The sequence below is a fragment of the Cyprinodon variegatus genome, unplaced genomic scaffold (genome assembly GCF_000732505.1).
Source record: "Cyprinodon variegatus isolate N-32 unplaced genomic scaffold, C_variegatus-1.0 Scaffold202, whole genome shotgun sequence".
NCBI lineage: Eukaryota > Metazoa > Chordata > Actinopteri > Cyprinodontiformes > Cyprinodontidae > Cyprinodon > Cyprinodon variegatus.
Genome location: NW_015150655.1, coordinates 110260 through 126831, shown reverse-complemented (window position 1 = coordinate 126831; position 16572 = coordinate 110260). Strand labels below are relative to the sequence as shown.

Here is a 16572-nt window from a genome sequence, read left to right as displayed (position 1 = left end):
TATATATATGGGGCTGTCCCATGAGCATGAATTTTACATGAAATTCTGACGCACTCCTTTCTTTGAAACAAAAAAAGCCTTTCTGATGTCAGACAGCTTAAAAACCCCCAAAAAGTGCGACTTCCTCATGCAGAATAGGCACTTTGCTTACAAGTTATGAACAGTTATAAAAAATCATCATCTTAACTTCCTGAACAGCAACAATTTTGTGTCCAGTTGTCAACAAAGTCAAGATATTTAGCATTGAGGCATTTTTTCACCTTTGTGTTTGTCTCCCCCTTGTGGTAGAATCAAGATTATACAACCAACCTTTTCCCTTGTCCCTTTATAACAGCCGAGGGACCTCAAAGTTAATTCACAAAAATTTAGATAAAGGTTTTTTTTCTCTTTTTATAATCTGTGTGTTTAATTTATTCATTAAAAATGATTTATGTCATTACTGTTAAATTGCTAAAACCATTGACAATGCCTTTATATATAGCAACACATATAACACGCTTCCAAAGTTACCCAGATTTGTATTGTTTTCCCATTACAGATTTCCTTTTGTCACAGTTTAATATTTTAAATCATAAAAAGATTAAAATAAGAGAAAAAAAAAATCAAATGATTTAATATATTAGAAGGGAAAAAAGTTATTTAAACTAACCAGACTATCTAAAAAAAAAAAAACATCATGTAGGTAGCGCAGTTATTAACAAAAGTCAAAATGAAGAGAGTTATAAATGGAGCTTGAGGACTTAATTGAACCAAACAGTGAGAGGAACGACCACACATGGAGAATTCACAGACAGTGGTGGACCTTCACAGAAGAAAATGACTCTAAGACGAACATCTGAAGCATTGCGACAGTGATCTGAAGCACATATGCAAATTCAGAGCCAGGTGGTTTAACAAAGGGTGGCCTAGTTACATTGTAGGATTGAACCTGATTGAGATGATGTAGTGCAACATTTACAGGCCAATCATACCCAAAAAAGCCAGAATGGGGATGACTTAAAACATATCTGTAAAGAACAGCAATTATAAAGGCTACTGGTTTCAGTGCTGCTGAGCTTCCAAGTGTCTGTGAGCTGCTCTTAGCGTCTCCTGCAGATCTTTGTAGCCGGTAAGCTTACAGGCCTCCTCCAGCTGAGCCCAGCGGTAGTCCTGGTGCTCGTTGGACAGAGTCACAGCCGTCTCTGGGTTTTTTAACTCGGCCAGCCAGTACAGCACCTCTTTGGGTCTGCCGCGGACCTCGTAGCGCAGCTCCTGCACAAAGCCGTCTATAATCTGCAGCTGCTCCGGCCCCAACCCTGCCTCTTCCTTGGTCTCTCTTAAAGCTGTGGTCAGGTCGTCTTCACCCGGATCAACGTGACCTGAGAGTAAACATGTGACATATTTAAAAATTAAAACAAAAAAGTTATATTATTTTCCCAAATGAGGCTTTGTGTTTGTTGCAAACCTTTGGGTGGGGTCCAGTGGTGCTCCCCATAGGACGTCTGCAAGAGGAGATACTCGATGTTGCCTGGTGGGGGGTTGCAGCCGACAAGGCGACGGAAAACTATAAACCCACAAGCTCGCAGCGACATCATTCCTTGTGTTCTGGGAGGTTAATTTGCGGCACCTGAGTGGAAAATCAGCACCATAAAGACTGTTTAACCCAAGAGCTCTAAGAAGTAATCATTGGGCCTCATGAAACAACATTTTTGTGAATTTATATTCCTTTTTCTCCTACTGCAGGTTTTTTACAAACGCAACATGTGAGATTCAACAAACTTTCTATACTTCAGTAAATGATCGTAAATAATAATAATAATTGAACTTTATTGATTTCACATTGGAGAAATTTACCTCTGCATTTAACCCATCCCCTTGGGCAGCAGTGGGCTGCCATCCTAGGGCGCCCGGGAAGCAGTGTGGGATTAAGGGTCTTGCTTAGAGACCCAGAGTGGCTGTCTGTGGGAGTGGGGCTCAAACTCAAAACCTCAGGATTCCAACCCTAACCAGTAGGCCGCTACTTCCCTAATAAAATAATCCTTGTAAACCTGATACAGGTCAACTGTGCAGAATGGTCAGAGATGGGAAGTAACGAAGTACAAATACTTCATTACTGTACTCAAGAAGATTTTTTTTATATTTTTACTTTACTTTACTACTTATTTTTATGGTGACTTTTTACTTCTACTCCTTACATTTTTACACAAATATCTGTACTTTCTACTCCTTACATTTTTTTAAATTGACTCGTTACTTTAGTTTTTAATCATTTCAATGGAGTTACCGTTATTTTTCACGTCATCAATACCAAATTCAGTCTAATTGGATGGGAATCTACGTTGCATTTGACGCACCACTACAAGATGAATCGACAGATTCGGCGGTATTCATTCGCGGCAAATCATTGCAGCTTGGTGGCGGTGGCGTTAGCATAGTAGCATGGACGACGAGATGATTGAAAATGAACACCATGGAGATCTAGTCCTATTGGCAGATATCCATTTAAAATGTAGGCAACGGCATGAAAAAAGTGGTTTCTACTTTTACTTTTATACTTTAAGTAAATTTACAAGCCTGTACTTTGTTACTTTTACTTGAGTAAAGAAGTTTAATCAGTACTTCCACTTTTACCAGAGTATTTTTTAACACAAGTATCTGTACTTTTACTCAAGTACGGAAAGTGAGTACTTTTGCCATCTCTGATAATGGTGCGTTCACACCAGAGGCGGTGGCCACGGCGAGTGTGGTCGATTCTCTTAGAATTCGAATACAAACCGCACGCTGAAGGGCGGTGAAGCGGCCAGCGGTCAAATCCACGAGGTGATCGCTGAAATTGAAACGAGCTGAATTTTTCTATGAAACCGCAACCCGGCAGCCAATCAGGGACTAGTTGTTAGTGAAGCTTTCACACTTAAAATGGAATACAGAGAAAAACATGCTAAAAAAAGGTGAAATAAAGGAAGGTCTCAGGAAGTTTTTTGGTTGGCTTTAAAAAAAGCTGCTTTAATTTAGTCCTACCCGCTGTTGCATTCAGTACCAGCACAGGGAGGACATCTGATGTTATGCAATAACTTTATATCAGGAACGAGAGCAGCACTTATGTCTGCTGGGAGGCAAATGTCGATAGCTGTAATTAAAAATAATTCCACCTTAGAAACCAAATCAGCTCAAACGACTTGCTGATTTCAAGTAGCACTGAAAAAGTAGGCTAGATCATTTTTATTCAATTCAGAGCTTAAGGTAGGGAGAGTAGAACCTCTGGATCACCCAAAAACAATCTTTAATATCTCTGAAACGACAGCAGCACATGTAATCTTTTTTTTATTGACTTATTTTCCCCCATTTTTACAAATGAATGTACATAAGCAATAACCATTCAGTCTATTTGCTGAGCTTTTTTCACATCAGTGGGTTTCAGCTTCACGCAGCTGAAGCTCCTCCTTTTTGATGATGCGTTCCAGGGTGTAAACACTGAGGATCCGAAATGTGGAGCGGGGCTCCCAGAAATCACCGCCTCCTCTGCATTCGGTCTGAACGCATCATAAGTGAGCGCCTGTTCTCGAGATATTTAAATATGCATAATTACCACCCGGATTATTCCATATAAGGGTACGGCTTCCCACGCCCAGAAGAAAAACATTAAAAGTTCTCAGATCGAGGTCTGCTGACTAAGAGCTGAACAGCAGAATTAAGGACCTGCAAAAAAGCCAAGCAGTGGAAATAAATAAATGAATAGAGCTTTAAATGCTGTGGTTGTGTTGCTACAGAAGTAAAAAAAAGATAAAAGAATAAAGATAATATAAAAAGAAAAAGAAAACTGTAAATAAAAACTACTGATGAAGGCAGGAGGTGCAGCATATGATGGAAATGCTAAATGTGAGTTCAATATCAACCAACACCACAACGTTCTGCTAAATCTGCTACAGTACACCTTCAGACCACGTCTGACATCTCTTCCACAGAACTCTAATTTGACGAAGTCAGACAGACCAAAAGCCAAATATTCAGCATTTAGTGTAATAACAAAGCCAAGGAGCTGCAAAGGAGTGAAATTAATAAAAGTCTCACAGTTAGAGGAGTTTTGCTGACTCTCTGTCCCAAATGTAATTCCAAAAGTGCTTTAATCTCTAACTATGTCCTTTGATGAAATAAAAACAGATTGAACCAGTGTCCCCTGGATGCCGACATACCAGCAGCTGCAAGTGGACCAACACTTCTGTCATCAGGGAATGAAAATGTAATATATAATTGCAGAGTTGCATAATATATAATAATATAGCCCTAAAATTTGACAATTGCTTCTAAGTCACAACAAATGTAGTCATTTAGGGAAAAACTAGGTTTGGATAGCAGCTGACTGATTGCGCAAGACTCATACGCAAGTCTTAAGCACTCGAAAGATTTGTTAGTATGATAGAATATTAGAAATAGTGGAAAAAAGGTGAAGAAATGTTCTCCTAAATCCCTTAAATTAACGATTTAAGAACAAATTTGTTTGCACTGAGGGTTCTTGCTTTCTGTTGACTTTAGCATACTGAGCTGGTTCTTAGTCCAAATTCATCAAAAAATAAAGACTTTTTTTGTTGTTTCGACAACAAATGTTTAAGTTATTGAAGTATCGGTACAATAGGTTATCGATTCTACCAGGAAGCTGAAAGCTCCAGTAGTGGAAGATCAGTCGTGTGCAGGATACTCTAAATGCAGGTCTGTTAGTTGCACACTAACAGACCCAGATAATCTTGAGGTGGAAGGTTAAATATACGTGGCTTTATATTTTTCATTTTTCTTTTTACAAATATAAATCTGATGTATGTATTATTTTAATTGTAATTTATTTAGTTCATCTGATTTATAGCAGAGCAGAACAGCTATAATAAGTGCAATTACAGTTGTACGTCTGTAGGGGTCCCTATTTTCCTGTTTATCACATCGAGAGTAAAGTTTCTTTAAATCCTTTGTAAAAAACAAAAAAAAAAACAGCCAAAGTCTAACTTGGCTATTCAAACATAAATGTTTTGATCTAAACTATTTTACCAATGCTGGGTTTTTAGGTCTTTGTCCTGCAGCCTGGAGGCTAACCACCCGCACCAGTGTCCCCACAACGTCATCTTGATCTTTTGTTACTGTTATGTGAAGTATTTAGATTATTTTAAATAAAAAAAGCACCAAAACTTGAATAATCAGTTCACTGTTTTATATTCTGTTTTTATTAGTTCTAGTGAGGGGGATTCTCAAGGTCATCAGTAACATGGCGGAGACAATTAAACAAAAGGGGAGGACACAGTTAAAGGTGGTTTCTTTCAGTATAAATGGCATAAATGATTCGATTAAAGAGATGGAGAGTTCTATCTAAACTTAGGAAAGAAAGTTAAAGTAGCGATGCTAGAGGAATCACACCTAGATGATCCTGATCATGCCAAACTGAACAAATTGGGGTTTAAATCTATTTTTGTTCGCACGGCTCCGGGAAGCAAAGAGGGGTTCGAGCTCATTGTACTATGAACATGTTGCAGAACATAAAGACAGGGAGGGTGGTTATATTTTAATTATAGGAATAATAGCCTGCATCCTGATAAGTTTTATTAATGCCTATGCTCCACCCGGTAGCGACTGGTCATTTTACAAGAAAATAACCGAATTAGCAACAACAAAAAGTCAGGAAGTAAGACTTTAATATTAGGTTAAATCCAAATCTGGACTCATCTAATGGGAAAACAAACTCAAAATATATCAGTAAAAGAATAAAAAATATGATGAACGAACTGGGATTAGTGGACAGGTCGTGACTACACACATTATTATTCTTTTTAAAATGTATACTCACAAACTGATTATTTCTTGATGTTTAAAAAAGATGTGCATAGATTAGAAAGTTGGGAAACCGGCTGTAGTCCAATGTCAGACCACAGCCCAATCTATATCTCCTTTCAATTAGCTGAAAGAAGCAGATCCACATTCTGGAGACAGAATACAAACTTATTAAAGAGAAAAAAAACAATGGAGAATATGAAAACTGAAATCAAACTATACATGGATGAGAATGACAATAAAGAGGTGGGTCCGACATGCTCTAAAGGCGGTAGTCAGGGGAAAAATAATAGCCGCTTCCTCCAAAGTAAAGAAAATTAGACAACAGAAACAAACTCTTTTAGAAACTTCAGAAAGACCATTCCAGAACCCTCAAGAGGGCAACAAGAACTTAAATTGAGACAGTGAAAAAAGGAACTAAATAATTTAAGCATGCAGGAAATGTAAAATAAACTTCTCTTTACTAAACAGAGATACTATGAAGCTCCTCCTAAATTACAGAAACCACAAGTGGATAGGACTATTCACAAAATACAGAATATACATACAAACAAGGTTGAAACAAACCCAGAAAAGATCCATAAATGCTTTGAAGATATTTTTTCAAAGCCTATATTCCCAACCCAAATTGAATAATGAACAGCAAACAGATAGATACCTTTCCCAACTCTCTCTCTGTTCAATATTACAGGCGAGCAAAACGAACAATTAATATCAGAGACCACTGAAGCAGAACTAAGGTCAGTGATTAGAAAGTTGAAAGGTGGGAAATCTTCAGGAACGGATGGGTTTACCTCTGAGTGGTTAAGAGAAATGCAAGATCAGTTAGTCCCTGTGTTACTGAGAGTTTTCCACAATCTACTGGAAAAGAAAATAATCCCTCCCTCATGGAGAAACAGTTATTTCACTAATCTCTAAGGAGGGAGAGGATAAGTTGGAAACTACTGCCCAATACGTGTGCAAAATATTGATTATAATTTATTTCCTGCCATAATCGCACAGAGAGTGGAAAACATCTTGCCAGTGATAATCCATAAGGACCAAACAGGCTTCATCAGACAGAGACAGACACAGGATAACATCAGAAAAACCTTGCATATTCTAATCTAAATCATGTAGTTCAACAAAAAATTGTCTCTTGTACTGAGTCTGGATGCAGAGAAGGCTTTTGACTCAGTCAGATGGTCTTTTCTTTACAAAGTATTGTCCAGGTTTGGGTTCCCAGACCATAATAGATGTCATTGCAGTTCTAAACAATAAACCATCAGCTAGGATAAAAATTAACGGAGACCTATGCGTGACCCTTGTCAACTACTGTATATCCTTCCATTAGCTGTCCTCTGTGCATATATTTTTTTATATCTAAGGGAAACATATTCCAGGACACAACAGCTTTTTTTCTTTTTTATACTTTTGTACTATATACACTCCTTTTATATTGTCTGTCATATTTTTATCTTTAATTACATATTGCTTGAACTCTCTGTACTCTATATAAGCTACTGGAACCAGAATTTCTCTGAAGGAGTAATCCCAATGGATAAATAAAGTTGAGTCTAAGTCTAACTTTATATATGTGACAATTGGGGAACAGCCAAACCAGGACTTTTTTATTTGTGTTCTTGTCTCTGTTGAAGTCAGGTTCATGCAAGAAACTAGTTTCCATAATGTACAATGGTATTCTATCCTCTAAACAAGGTGGCGCAAATTAAATAAGAAACAAGCGAGTAAAAGAAGGAAATGTATCTTACTCAACTGAAGACTGGGAACAGATAAATAAATCACACTGGATGACCAATACATGGAGACAGTTCTGTTGGAATAACACTGATATTTTCTAACTCCAGCTCAAAAAAACATTGGGCAGCGAAGACACACACAAAACTACTGTTAATGCTTCTGGCAGCCTGCAAAAAGACAATCCCTAGAAAAGGGTTAAGCCTGAAGCTCCTACAGTTGAGGAGACGGTCAATATTTTACAGGACATTTACATTTTGGAGACGTTATGTTTTTCTGTTCAAGGTTGAAGGGAATTATTTTTCAGGATCTGGTCTAAATGGACAAACTCTGTCAAATCAGTAATCCCTGTGGAATAAATATGTCTATCACATGTAAACACTGTTGTGCTGTGCATTGTACCCCAGTTCAGGACGATGGCAAAATTATGTTCTTGGTTGTGCTTCTCCTCTAACATAAGAAAATTCAGACTGGACCCCCCCCCCCTTCACTCTTTTGTAACGGATGTACGGTTATTATACAAACAAATTTCCATGGTTGTGGAAGATGGGTTGTACAGAGCAACTGAGACCTGCCTTTCCAAATAAAAGATTAAATAAAAAAAATAAACAAGAAACTTGTATAATATATTAATATCTCATCTTTCTCAAAACGGCCCACGTTTTACAAGGTTGCAGGTGTAAAATTAATAATAAAAAAAAAAAAAAAAAAAAACCCACACTGGGCAATGGCGATGTGCTCTTAAAATCTTATCTTCATAAACTACAGCAGGGATGCTCAAGTCCAGTCCTCAAGAGCTACCATCCTGTAACTTTTAGATGCATCTCTTCTCTAGCACACCTTAACCTAAAGCCCCAATTCCCTCATTTAGCTCAGCAGAGGTGTGGCAACGAGCCACTCATTTGATTCAGGTGTGTTAAAAATGGATTGCATCAAATAGCTGCAGGATAGTAGCTCTGGAGGACTGGACTTGAGCACCCCTGCACTACAGGGGGAGTGGCAGCCTAATGGTTAGGGCAGCCATCCCCAAAGTCTGTCCTCGAGGCCGAGGGCCGCTGTTCTGCAGGTTTTAGAGGTTTCCCTGCTCCTGTGCACCTGATTTACATTAATTGTTGATTAAGAGGCTTTTGCTGATATGCAATCATCAAAATCAGCTGTGCTTAAGCAGACAAACCTCTAAAACCTGCAGGATAGCGGCCCTTGAGACAGACTTTGGGGATGCCTCGGTTAGGGGATAGAGCTTGGAATTCAAGGTTGTGAGTTTGAAACCCAATCCCAAAGACTGCCACTCTGGGTCTCTAAGCAAAGACCCTTAACCCCCCATTGCTTCCCAGGTGCCCCATGGTGGCAGCCCACTGCTCCCTAAGGCAGGGGTGCTCAAGTCCAGTCCTCCAGAGCTACTATCCTGCAGCTATTTGATGCAATCCATTTTTAACACACCTGAATCAAATGAGTGGCTCGCTGCCACACCTCTGCTGAGCTAAATGAGGGAATTGGGGCTTTGGGTTAAGGTGTGCTTGAGAAGAGATACATCTAAAAGTTACAGGATGGTAGCTCTTGAGGACTGTACTTGAGCATCCCTGCCCTAAGGTAATGGGTTAAATGCAGAGGTAAATTTCTCCAATGTGAGATCAATAAAGTTCAATTACTCTGTGATATTATCCGTATGACGATATACAAGTGAAAAAAAAAACTTCACGTACACTTGTATCTGTGTGGCTGTGACTGCTTCACACAGCAATCATAGCCCTACAATAACAAATAATACGTGTGGATATAATTAAAATTGCCTTCTAGTTACATAAAGAAGTATGCTTTATATCACTAGACTAGAGTAGCGACATTTAATCATATTCTTCACATTTGTCAATGCCCAAAGGGAAGTAAGAACAATTGGAAAAATGGTACAAATATAAATTCAGTTTTTTGAGTTTTTACTCATCATTGATTTTATCGTCTAGATCAGGCATCCCCAAACTCGGTCCTCAAGGCCCCCTGTCCTGCATTTTTTAGAGGTTTCTTTGCTCCAGCACTGCTGATTTTAATTGAAAGCTGATTAACAGGCTTTTGGTCTACTGCAATCATTATAACCAGCTGTGCTGAAGCAGAGAAACCTCTAAAACCTGCAGGACTGGGGGCCTTGAGGACCGAGTTTGGGGATGCCTGGTCTAGATCAAGAGTCTTCAACGTTTTCCAGGCCAAGGACCCCCAAACTGATGGTGAGATGGAGCTGGGACCCCCTGATTAAATATATTGTATGAAATTGTGTTATATCATACTGGTCCTATAGTCACTCTGTTACAGATGGAGTAATGTGACAAAAGTAATTTCACCCTGGGATTAATAAAGTATTACTGATTCTGATTCCTGGTTGATGGGACAGGTGTTGTGAATGAAACGGTGCCCAGCTTGAAAGAGCTCCTGTTTGTCGCTGAATGTGTGCATTGATGACTGAAAGACATCTTCTGCCTCCATTTGTCTGTTTACTACAGTGTGTTAAATTCATGTTAATGTGTATTTAGAGACATTTCAATTAGTGGAAAAATTGCAGGGGGGAATATATAAAAAAGTTTAATCAACCAAAACTTTTCGCGACCCCCATGCAGTACCTCTACGGTACCCCTAGGGGTCGTGGACCCCCTGTTGAAGACCTCCAGTCTATACGATTAAATCAAAATTATTATTATGACTAGAAACGTATCGCAATACCAGACATAATAAATGCCCACCCCTTCCACACACATATCCATAAATCGATAAAACGGATCTCTTGTCATATTTCTCAGATTTCCCTTGAACTATTTAAATCAGTTATCCTGAGGTATTCCTGCACATTCACTCTGCCTTTGGGTCAAACTGTTATGATAACCAGCTGAGTTAATCTGATTCTCCATAAAACACATTTTCTTTACATATTTAATGAAGCCACAACTCAAATACAGCAAATTCATAATAAACCCGACGTAACGTTGACCTTACGAGGTTATATTCGTTTATATTCTATTATTTTAACGTTAGTTTTCGCATTGATACAGAAGCTAATCTTTGCGGGCGTTAGCTACTGTAGCTAAATTAATGTATATAAATCGAGTCGGTTCTATCCAGTGTGCCAGTGTCTTGCTATCTTTTTACGTTTGGTGTAATAATCTAACAAGATTAAAAAGCAAACAACTCACGGTTTAGTTTTTCAGGTGTTATTTCCACTGAGCGCAGGAAGCGCTTCGGTACGTCTGATAAATTCGTCCGGCTGGACTTGAGGAAGGACGATTATTTGGTTCCGCTAAGTGACAGTTCAGGTTTCTCAGTCAATGGTCTCCATTGCACATGTGGTTTCTGTAGGATATGCTGTGAAATACCAAATCTGACCCCCCTGTCTGTTATCTGTTAATCATTACTTACTTACATTAAATAAATAAATAATAAACCACCTCACTACGCTAAAAAACAACATAGTTTAAGAAAAAAACAAAAAACAACCAAACAAAACAAAACAAAAATATAGAACAAAACAGAAAATACAAACAAAAAAAAATAACATAACTGGTTGACTCATTGAGCAAACAGGGTATGTGTCCTAAAGGCTGACGTCCATTTTTGGACCAGTCTGAGTCTGTCATAATATATTAAAATGTATTTATCATTAATTATTAATTTACATTGAACAATTTAACAATTTACCAAATTGTAATCCAATCAGAGGACTTAAAAATATCCCCCCCCCCCCCAAAAAAAAAAAAAAAAAAAAGCAAAAAGAAGATTAAATAATGAGAGATTAAATAGTTTTTAGATTATTACAAATTAGACACAATATGGTGAGTTACACAGTACGTTGGGTGTCTCTCCATAACATTTATTTTCAGTCCAGTTCGTTTAATTATGTAGTGCCAATTCACAACACATGCCAACTTGAGTCCCTTTACAAAGATAAGTCAATCAGATCATCAGTCAGGCCAGTAAAGAAAAATCTGAGGAAAACCAGCTGATTGCATTTAGTCAATGCCTTTGCAGAACACGCTCCTCCTGGATGAGTTTGTAGCAACACTGGATATTCACTTAGATTGTGTTGCTGACTCTACATCCCTTATGCATGCAGTGACAGTGGAGAGGAAACATCTCCCTTTTAACAGAGAGGAACCTCAATCAGAAGCAGGCTCTTCTGCTGAGGCCGACTGAGGTAAGGACACAAAAGCAGACATACTAAAGGAATATTTCTAACATACTAATGCTTTATATGTTCGAAAAGGTAATATGTGATTGATTGATTGATTGATTAACTTTACTGATCTCACAGTGGAGAAATGTACTTGTTACATCAGCTTAAATAGTCCAGAAAAAGAAGAAGAAGGTGCCAAAGGAAGAAAAAGCAGCATGGGATATGTACAGCATATACAGTGTCCATATATAGCTAAAGTCTTCTTTTTATATATATACATATATATATATATATATATATATATATATATATATATATATATAGCATTATTGCACAGGGTATTTACATGGGTATTTAAATTGATGGATATCTATATATATATAGCTATTGCACTGGGTGTCAAACATAAAAAACAGGTTATTGCACAGGGTTTTTATATAGTAATTGCACATTATACATTGCACAAGTTATTGCCGTTATAGTGATGCATTGTAGAGTCTGGTGGCAGCAGGGATGAATGACCTGCGGTAGCGCTCCTTTTTACAAACAGGGCGTATAAGTCTTTCACTAAAGGAGCTTCTCAGCTCCTCGACACTCTGGTGCAGGGGGTGGAAGGTGTTGTCCATGATGGATGTAAACTTGGACAGCACCGTCCTCTCAGCCATTTCCTCCACTGAGTCCAGAGCGCAGATGGTTGCTTTTTTAAGTCTTTATGGGTAACTCATGAAGCCCTTAACAATTATCTCTAATGGAAATAATGGTAGCTCCACAGGTGACTCTGTCTAGGAAAGAAGCAGTTGAGCCAGTTTTCTTGTCAAAAAGAATAAAAAAGAGCACATGCCATCAGCCACAGTAAAACTGTGTAAAACATAGCTAATCATGGTTCCCCTACCCTTTACTGTCTGACAAATAAGGCTGCCAGAGAGTAAGATTTTCAGCAAATAACAATAAGTGATCATATTAATGCAAATTTGCTCTGTTTAACCCCGTAGTTAAAACCTATGGCAAGGAACATGGTGGATTTTGGAAAAGTAGACAAAACCTACAGTCTTTACATGTTTTGACTGATTAACATTTCATTACGGTATTTTATCCCATTTTAAGTCTTTATGGGTATTCCACGAAGCCCTTAACAATTAACTCTAATGGATGTAAAACAAAGGGCCCAGTCTATTAAAAAAAAGCATTTCTACACAATCAAATAGACTCTGTGCGGAAGGCGTAGTGGTAAGACCCTCAGATGTCATCAGAATTAATAGAGTGTGCTTCATGTCTGTAACTGCTTAGATAAGAAACAGACCCAGAGGAGGCTGGACCAACTGAAGACAGCCTGTGCAAGAAGATAATAGAAACAAGTCTTCCTTTTAACCCTGAGCTGACAGCAGCGTAGTTGTTCATTTTGACGAAGAAGTCACAGCCGCTGGGTTTCAAGGTAAAGTTAGAATGAGATATAAACCTGTCTTTGTCATTCTTAATATATATATATATATATATATATATATATATATATATATATATATATATATATATATATATATATAAATGCTTGCTTACTGTCTAGGTGTTAAAATATACCTGAATCTAAATCTGTATCTTGATAATCATGGTTTATGGCTGATGGAAATTCGAAACATATAATTTAGTTCAAATTATTTGACATTACACAGCGCCAATAAGAAAAGTGTTTTTTAAAAAGAAAAGTAGGCCTTTTGAAAAGCATGTCCTTTATTGCAGTATATGTACTCCGTGCTTGGTAAGGGCCTTTTTTTCATGACAGCAGCATGGACAAACTAAGGAAATCTATCTATAATCTCACTCTGGGACATCCATTCTCAGAACTATATTGGCAAAACAGGACACACACACACAAAAAAACAAAAATCAAACAAAAGTTGTGAAACTTAGCATGTTTTTAAAATAAATAGATACCATTCTTTGTGTTGTAGGTATTATATAAATTTAACTTTTATTAAAATGAGCTGACTTTTTGATGATATTCTTACTCATCTAGTGCATATCAATAGCCATGCAGTTTGACAAATACTAATATGCTGCTGAAAATGACATTTGCATCCAAATATTTCTAATACATGCTTCCTTCTGGGAAGATTGCACATTTAGATGATGTAGTAGCACTTTGTCTTTGGATACAATGGATCATAATGTATGTAGGTTATTTATATGACTCCCAGTATAATTGATTTATCTCAGTTTTTCATCAGGTCCCGTTTTTGACAGCTTTTTCTTGCCATTTCCCAAGTGATGATGGGGCAGATATTAGGGATTAATGGTATTAAAGCCTTGAGTCAGGAGCTGATTGGTGCCAGGACATGTTCTTGCGCCAACGTCCTGGATTATTTATGGACTTAATTGAAGCTAACAGCAGAGATTGGAGATGCAAACACAAAAAATCCGGAGACAAAAAAAAAAAAAAAAAGACATTCTTCAAGTTGTTGAGGATCTTGTAAAAGTTTTGAAATTTAAAACACATTAGAGAAACTTGTTTTGCATGTCATTGAAAATTGTAATATTCGGTGCTTGCTCTCGAAACAGGCTGAAACTGTGAGCCATGGAGGAGAAACAGCAGCCATCTGGAGGACTTCACTTCGTGGGCAAGAAAGATGAACTGATTAAAGCAAAGCGGTCTTTCAGGACTCTAGAGGGTCGAGATATACTGATTATCTACCACCAGGGAGTCTTCTATGCTATTGACTGTTACTGTTATCGTGAGTAGGATTTCATTCAACTTTATTTAAAAAATGATCATCTGAAAAAAGCTTTTACAAACCATCAACATTAGCTGATCAGTAAAAACGGTCAGAAACCCATTTACTAAATCTTTCAGAGAAATTGCAGATGTCCATATAAAGAAAAATTAGCAAACTGACTTCTATATTATTTTAAGACAATACAGAAACTTTGCATTTTTTCTGCAAAAAGATTAGAAGATCATATTTTTCAATAACCTGTTGGTCACAACAATCTTAATAATAATATAAGCTCATTTTCTGAAAATCTCTTTCTTAACCTCTTACACCCTAAGGGGGTATAAATAAATTTCTGCCTGACAAAAACACACAAAAGTAAATCACTTATAGCCTCACAGCTATTCGATTTAAGAAGAAACTTTTGGTACGTCTGTAAAGGTAAGATGTCATAGAATGGTTTTCTGGTGTCAGCACCATTGTAGCTTTGACCCTGCCTGAAATATTAAGGACAAAATACAAAATATTTTGCATTTTTTGAACCTCGCCAAAATTTTCTTTGAAATAAACATTGCAAAACACTACCAAAATATTATTTATAGCACAAAAAAGTAGTACAGACTTTTAAATCTAAATGTTGTGTAAAAATATACCAAATTTGGACTCAATCAGATGAATCATATTTATTTTAGAATGGTATTAGTGAGAAATTTCTTAGGCAGAGGGGCCATCTTGGCACATTTATCCAAAAATGTCACCAAACTGTGCCAAATGTGTTTTTTACATCAATACTGGGGGTTTGTTAAAATTACGAGGTCACGTAGCAGCTGGACCCACCGGTGGGTCCATAGGGGTCTAGGGGTTAATTAGTAAACATACAGAAAATACGCCCTAATTAATATGTAAAAAACAATTTATTTTAATGTTAGCTCATTTCAACCAGTTTAACAAGGGTTTTGGAAGTTTTGATTCTCTCTTAAAGTGTGGACACTGGATATTTTTGGTATAACACAATTATTTGCAAACATGCAAAGATATGCAGTCAACCAGTTTGTTTATCCAGCAATAAAAAAAAAAACTGTATTTTTTTTATGCAGATGCTGGAGGAACGCTGCTGAACGGGGACATTGAGGTGAGGTTCTATTTGACCCTATTTAACTTGATGTCAGAGGAATGTATTATGCCACTGAGGTCAGGTGGGAGGCCTGAACTTGATGTGTTTATTATCACCCTGCACTTGCTCTCACCTGTGAATCCATCTGTGCTAAATCATCTACAAGCAACTGCCAGGCGTAGCCTCAGACAGTTTCTGTAATTACAATGTCAAATTTGCATCGCATTAATACATAACCACCTGCTTTGTTTCCAAACAAACACACATTACACACAGGACATCAATGGCAAGTTGTGCATAATCTGTCCAAAGCACAAGTACAAGATCACTTTGGCTGAGGGGGAGGGCTTGTACAGGGCCAGAAACCCCAAGGAAAACCCTCCTGTGCTCAGGTGGTACTCCAAGGGTGTGAAGCAGAGAGTCCACACAGTCACAGAGACCAACGGTGAAGTCTTTGTCAAGCTCACCACCATCCCAAACTGGATCGAATCAGACTACTACCAAGGAGAAAAGGGCAAGGTGGAGAGAGACAAGGCTGAAGCATCTGAGGGGGATATGCCTGTAATGACAGAGGAGGACGAGTGAAGATGCCTTTTTTCCTCTGATCTCAGAATGAACTGACTATTGTAAAGAGGATGTTAATTAACATCAATCCAGACATGACCTACCTTAATTGGTGCACAAGCATATAGGAATTTAAATTCTATTTCATAAATAATCATGCTAGTATAACTGTGTGGCCATGTGTTTCCTTACTCTCTCCTTCTATCTCTTCCTCATGAATTATGCATACAGACACTGAGCTGCTGTGATAAAAAGCTGTATACTGATCAATACATTCCTGAAGTGGAGAATGACATAGATTAAAAAATAAAAAATAAAAAGATCAAAAAAAAAAGGGGTAAATTGTTAATGATGTAGGTAAGCTTCCTTTAGATAACAAAGAAACTGTAAATCTTAGCATTATGTCGTTCTACTCTATTGGTCTGAAACATTTTTAGCCCCTATGAATTTGTTTTTTCTTTACACCCTGTGTTAAACTTGTTTTATTGGATTTTTATGTGATTGTAAATACT

General features: G+C 37.6%; 2 protein-coding genes across 3 annotated transcripts; one reads left to right on the top strand and one right to left on the bottom strand.

Annotated features, from left to right (window-relative positions):
* Positions 1-29: 29 nt before the first annotated feature.
* On the bottom strand, positions 30-10768 carry nudt2 (nudix hydrolase 2). The gene is made up of 3 exons (XM_015379861.1): positions 10701-10768; positions 1445-1606; positions 30-1358 (listed from the first exon to the last, which is right to left on the bottom strand). The coding sequence occupies exons 2-3, from the start codon at positions 1572-1574 to the stop codon at positions 1042-1044; spliced, it is 447 nt and encodes a 148-aa protein (XP_015235347.1). The 5' UTR covers positions 1575-1606; positions 10701-10768; the 3' UTR covers positions 30-1041.
* Positions 10769-11630: 862 nt separating this feature from the next.
* On the top strand, positions 11631-16352 carry rfesd (Rieske (Fe-S) domain containing). Of its 2 annotated transcripts, XM_015379859.1 has the most exons (5): positions 11653-11698; positions 12965-13109; positions 14231-14403; positions 15480-15514; positions 15773-16352. In XM_015379859.1, the coding sequence occupies exons 3-5, from the start codon at positions 14247-14249 to the stop codon at positions 16079-16081; spliced, it is 501 nt and encodes a 166-aa protein (XP_015235345.1). In that variant the 5' UTR covers positions 11653-11698; positions 12965-13109; positions 14231-14246; the 3' UTR covers positions 16082-16352. The 2 variants fall into 2 exon arrangements, with proteins under 2 accessions (XP_015235346.1, XP_015235345.1); XM_015379860.1 differs by lacking the exon at positions 12965-13109 and having other exon boundaries at positions 11631-11698.
* The last annotated feature ends 220 nt before the right edge of the window (positions 16353-16572 follow it).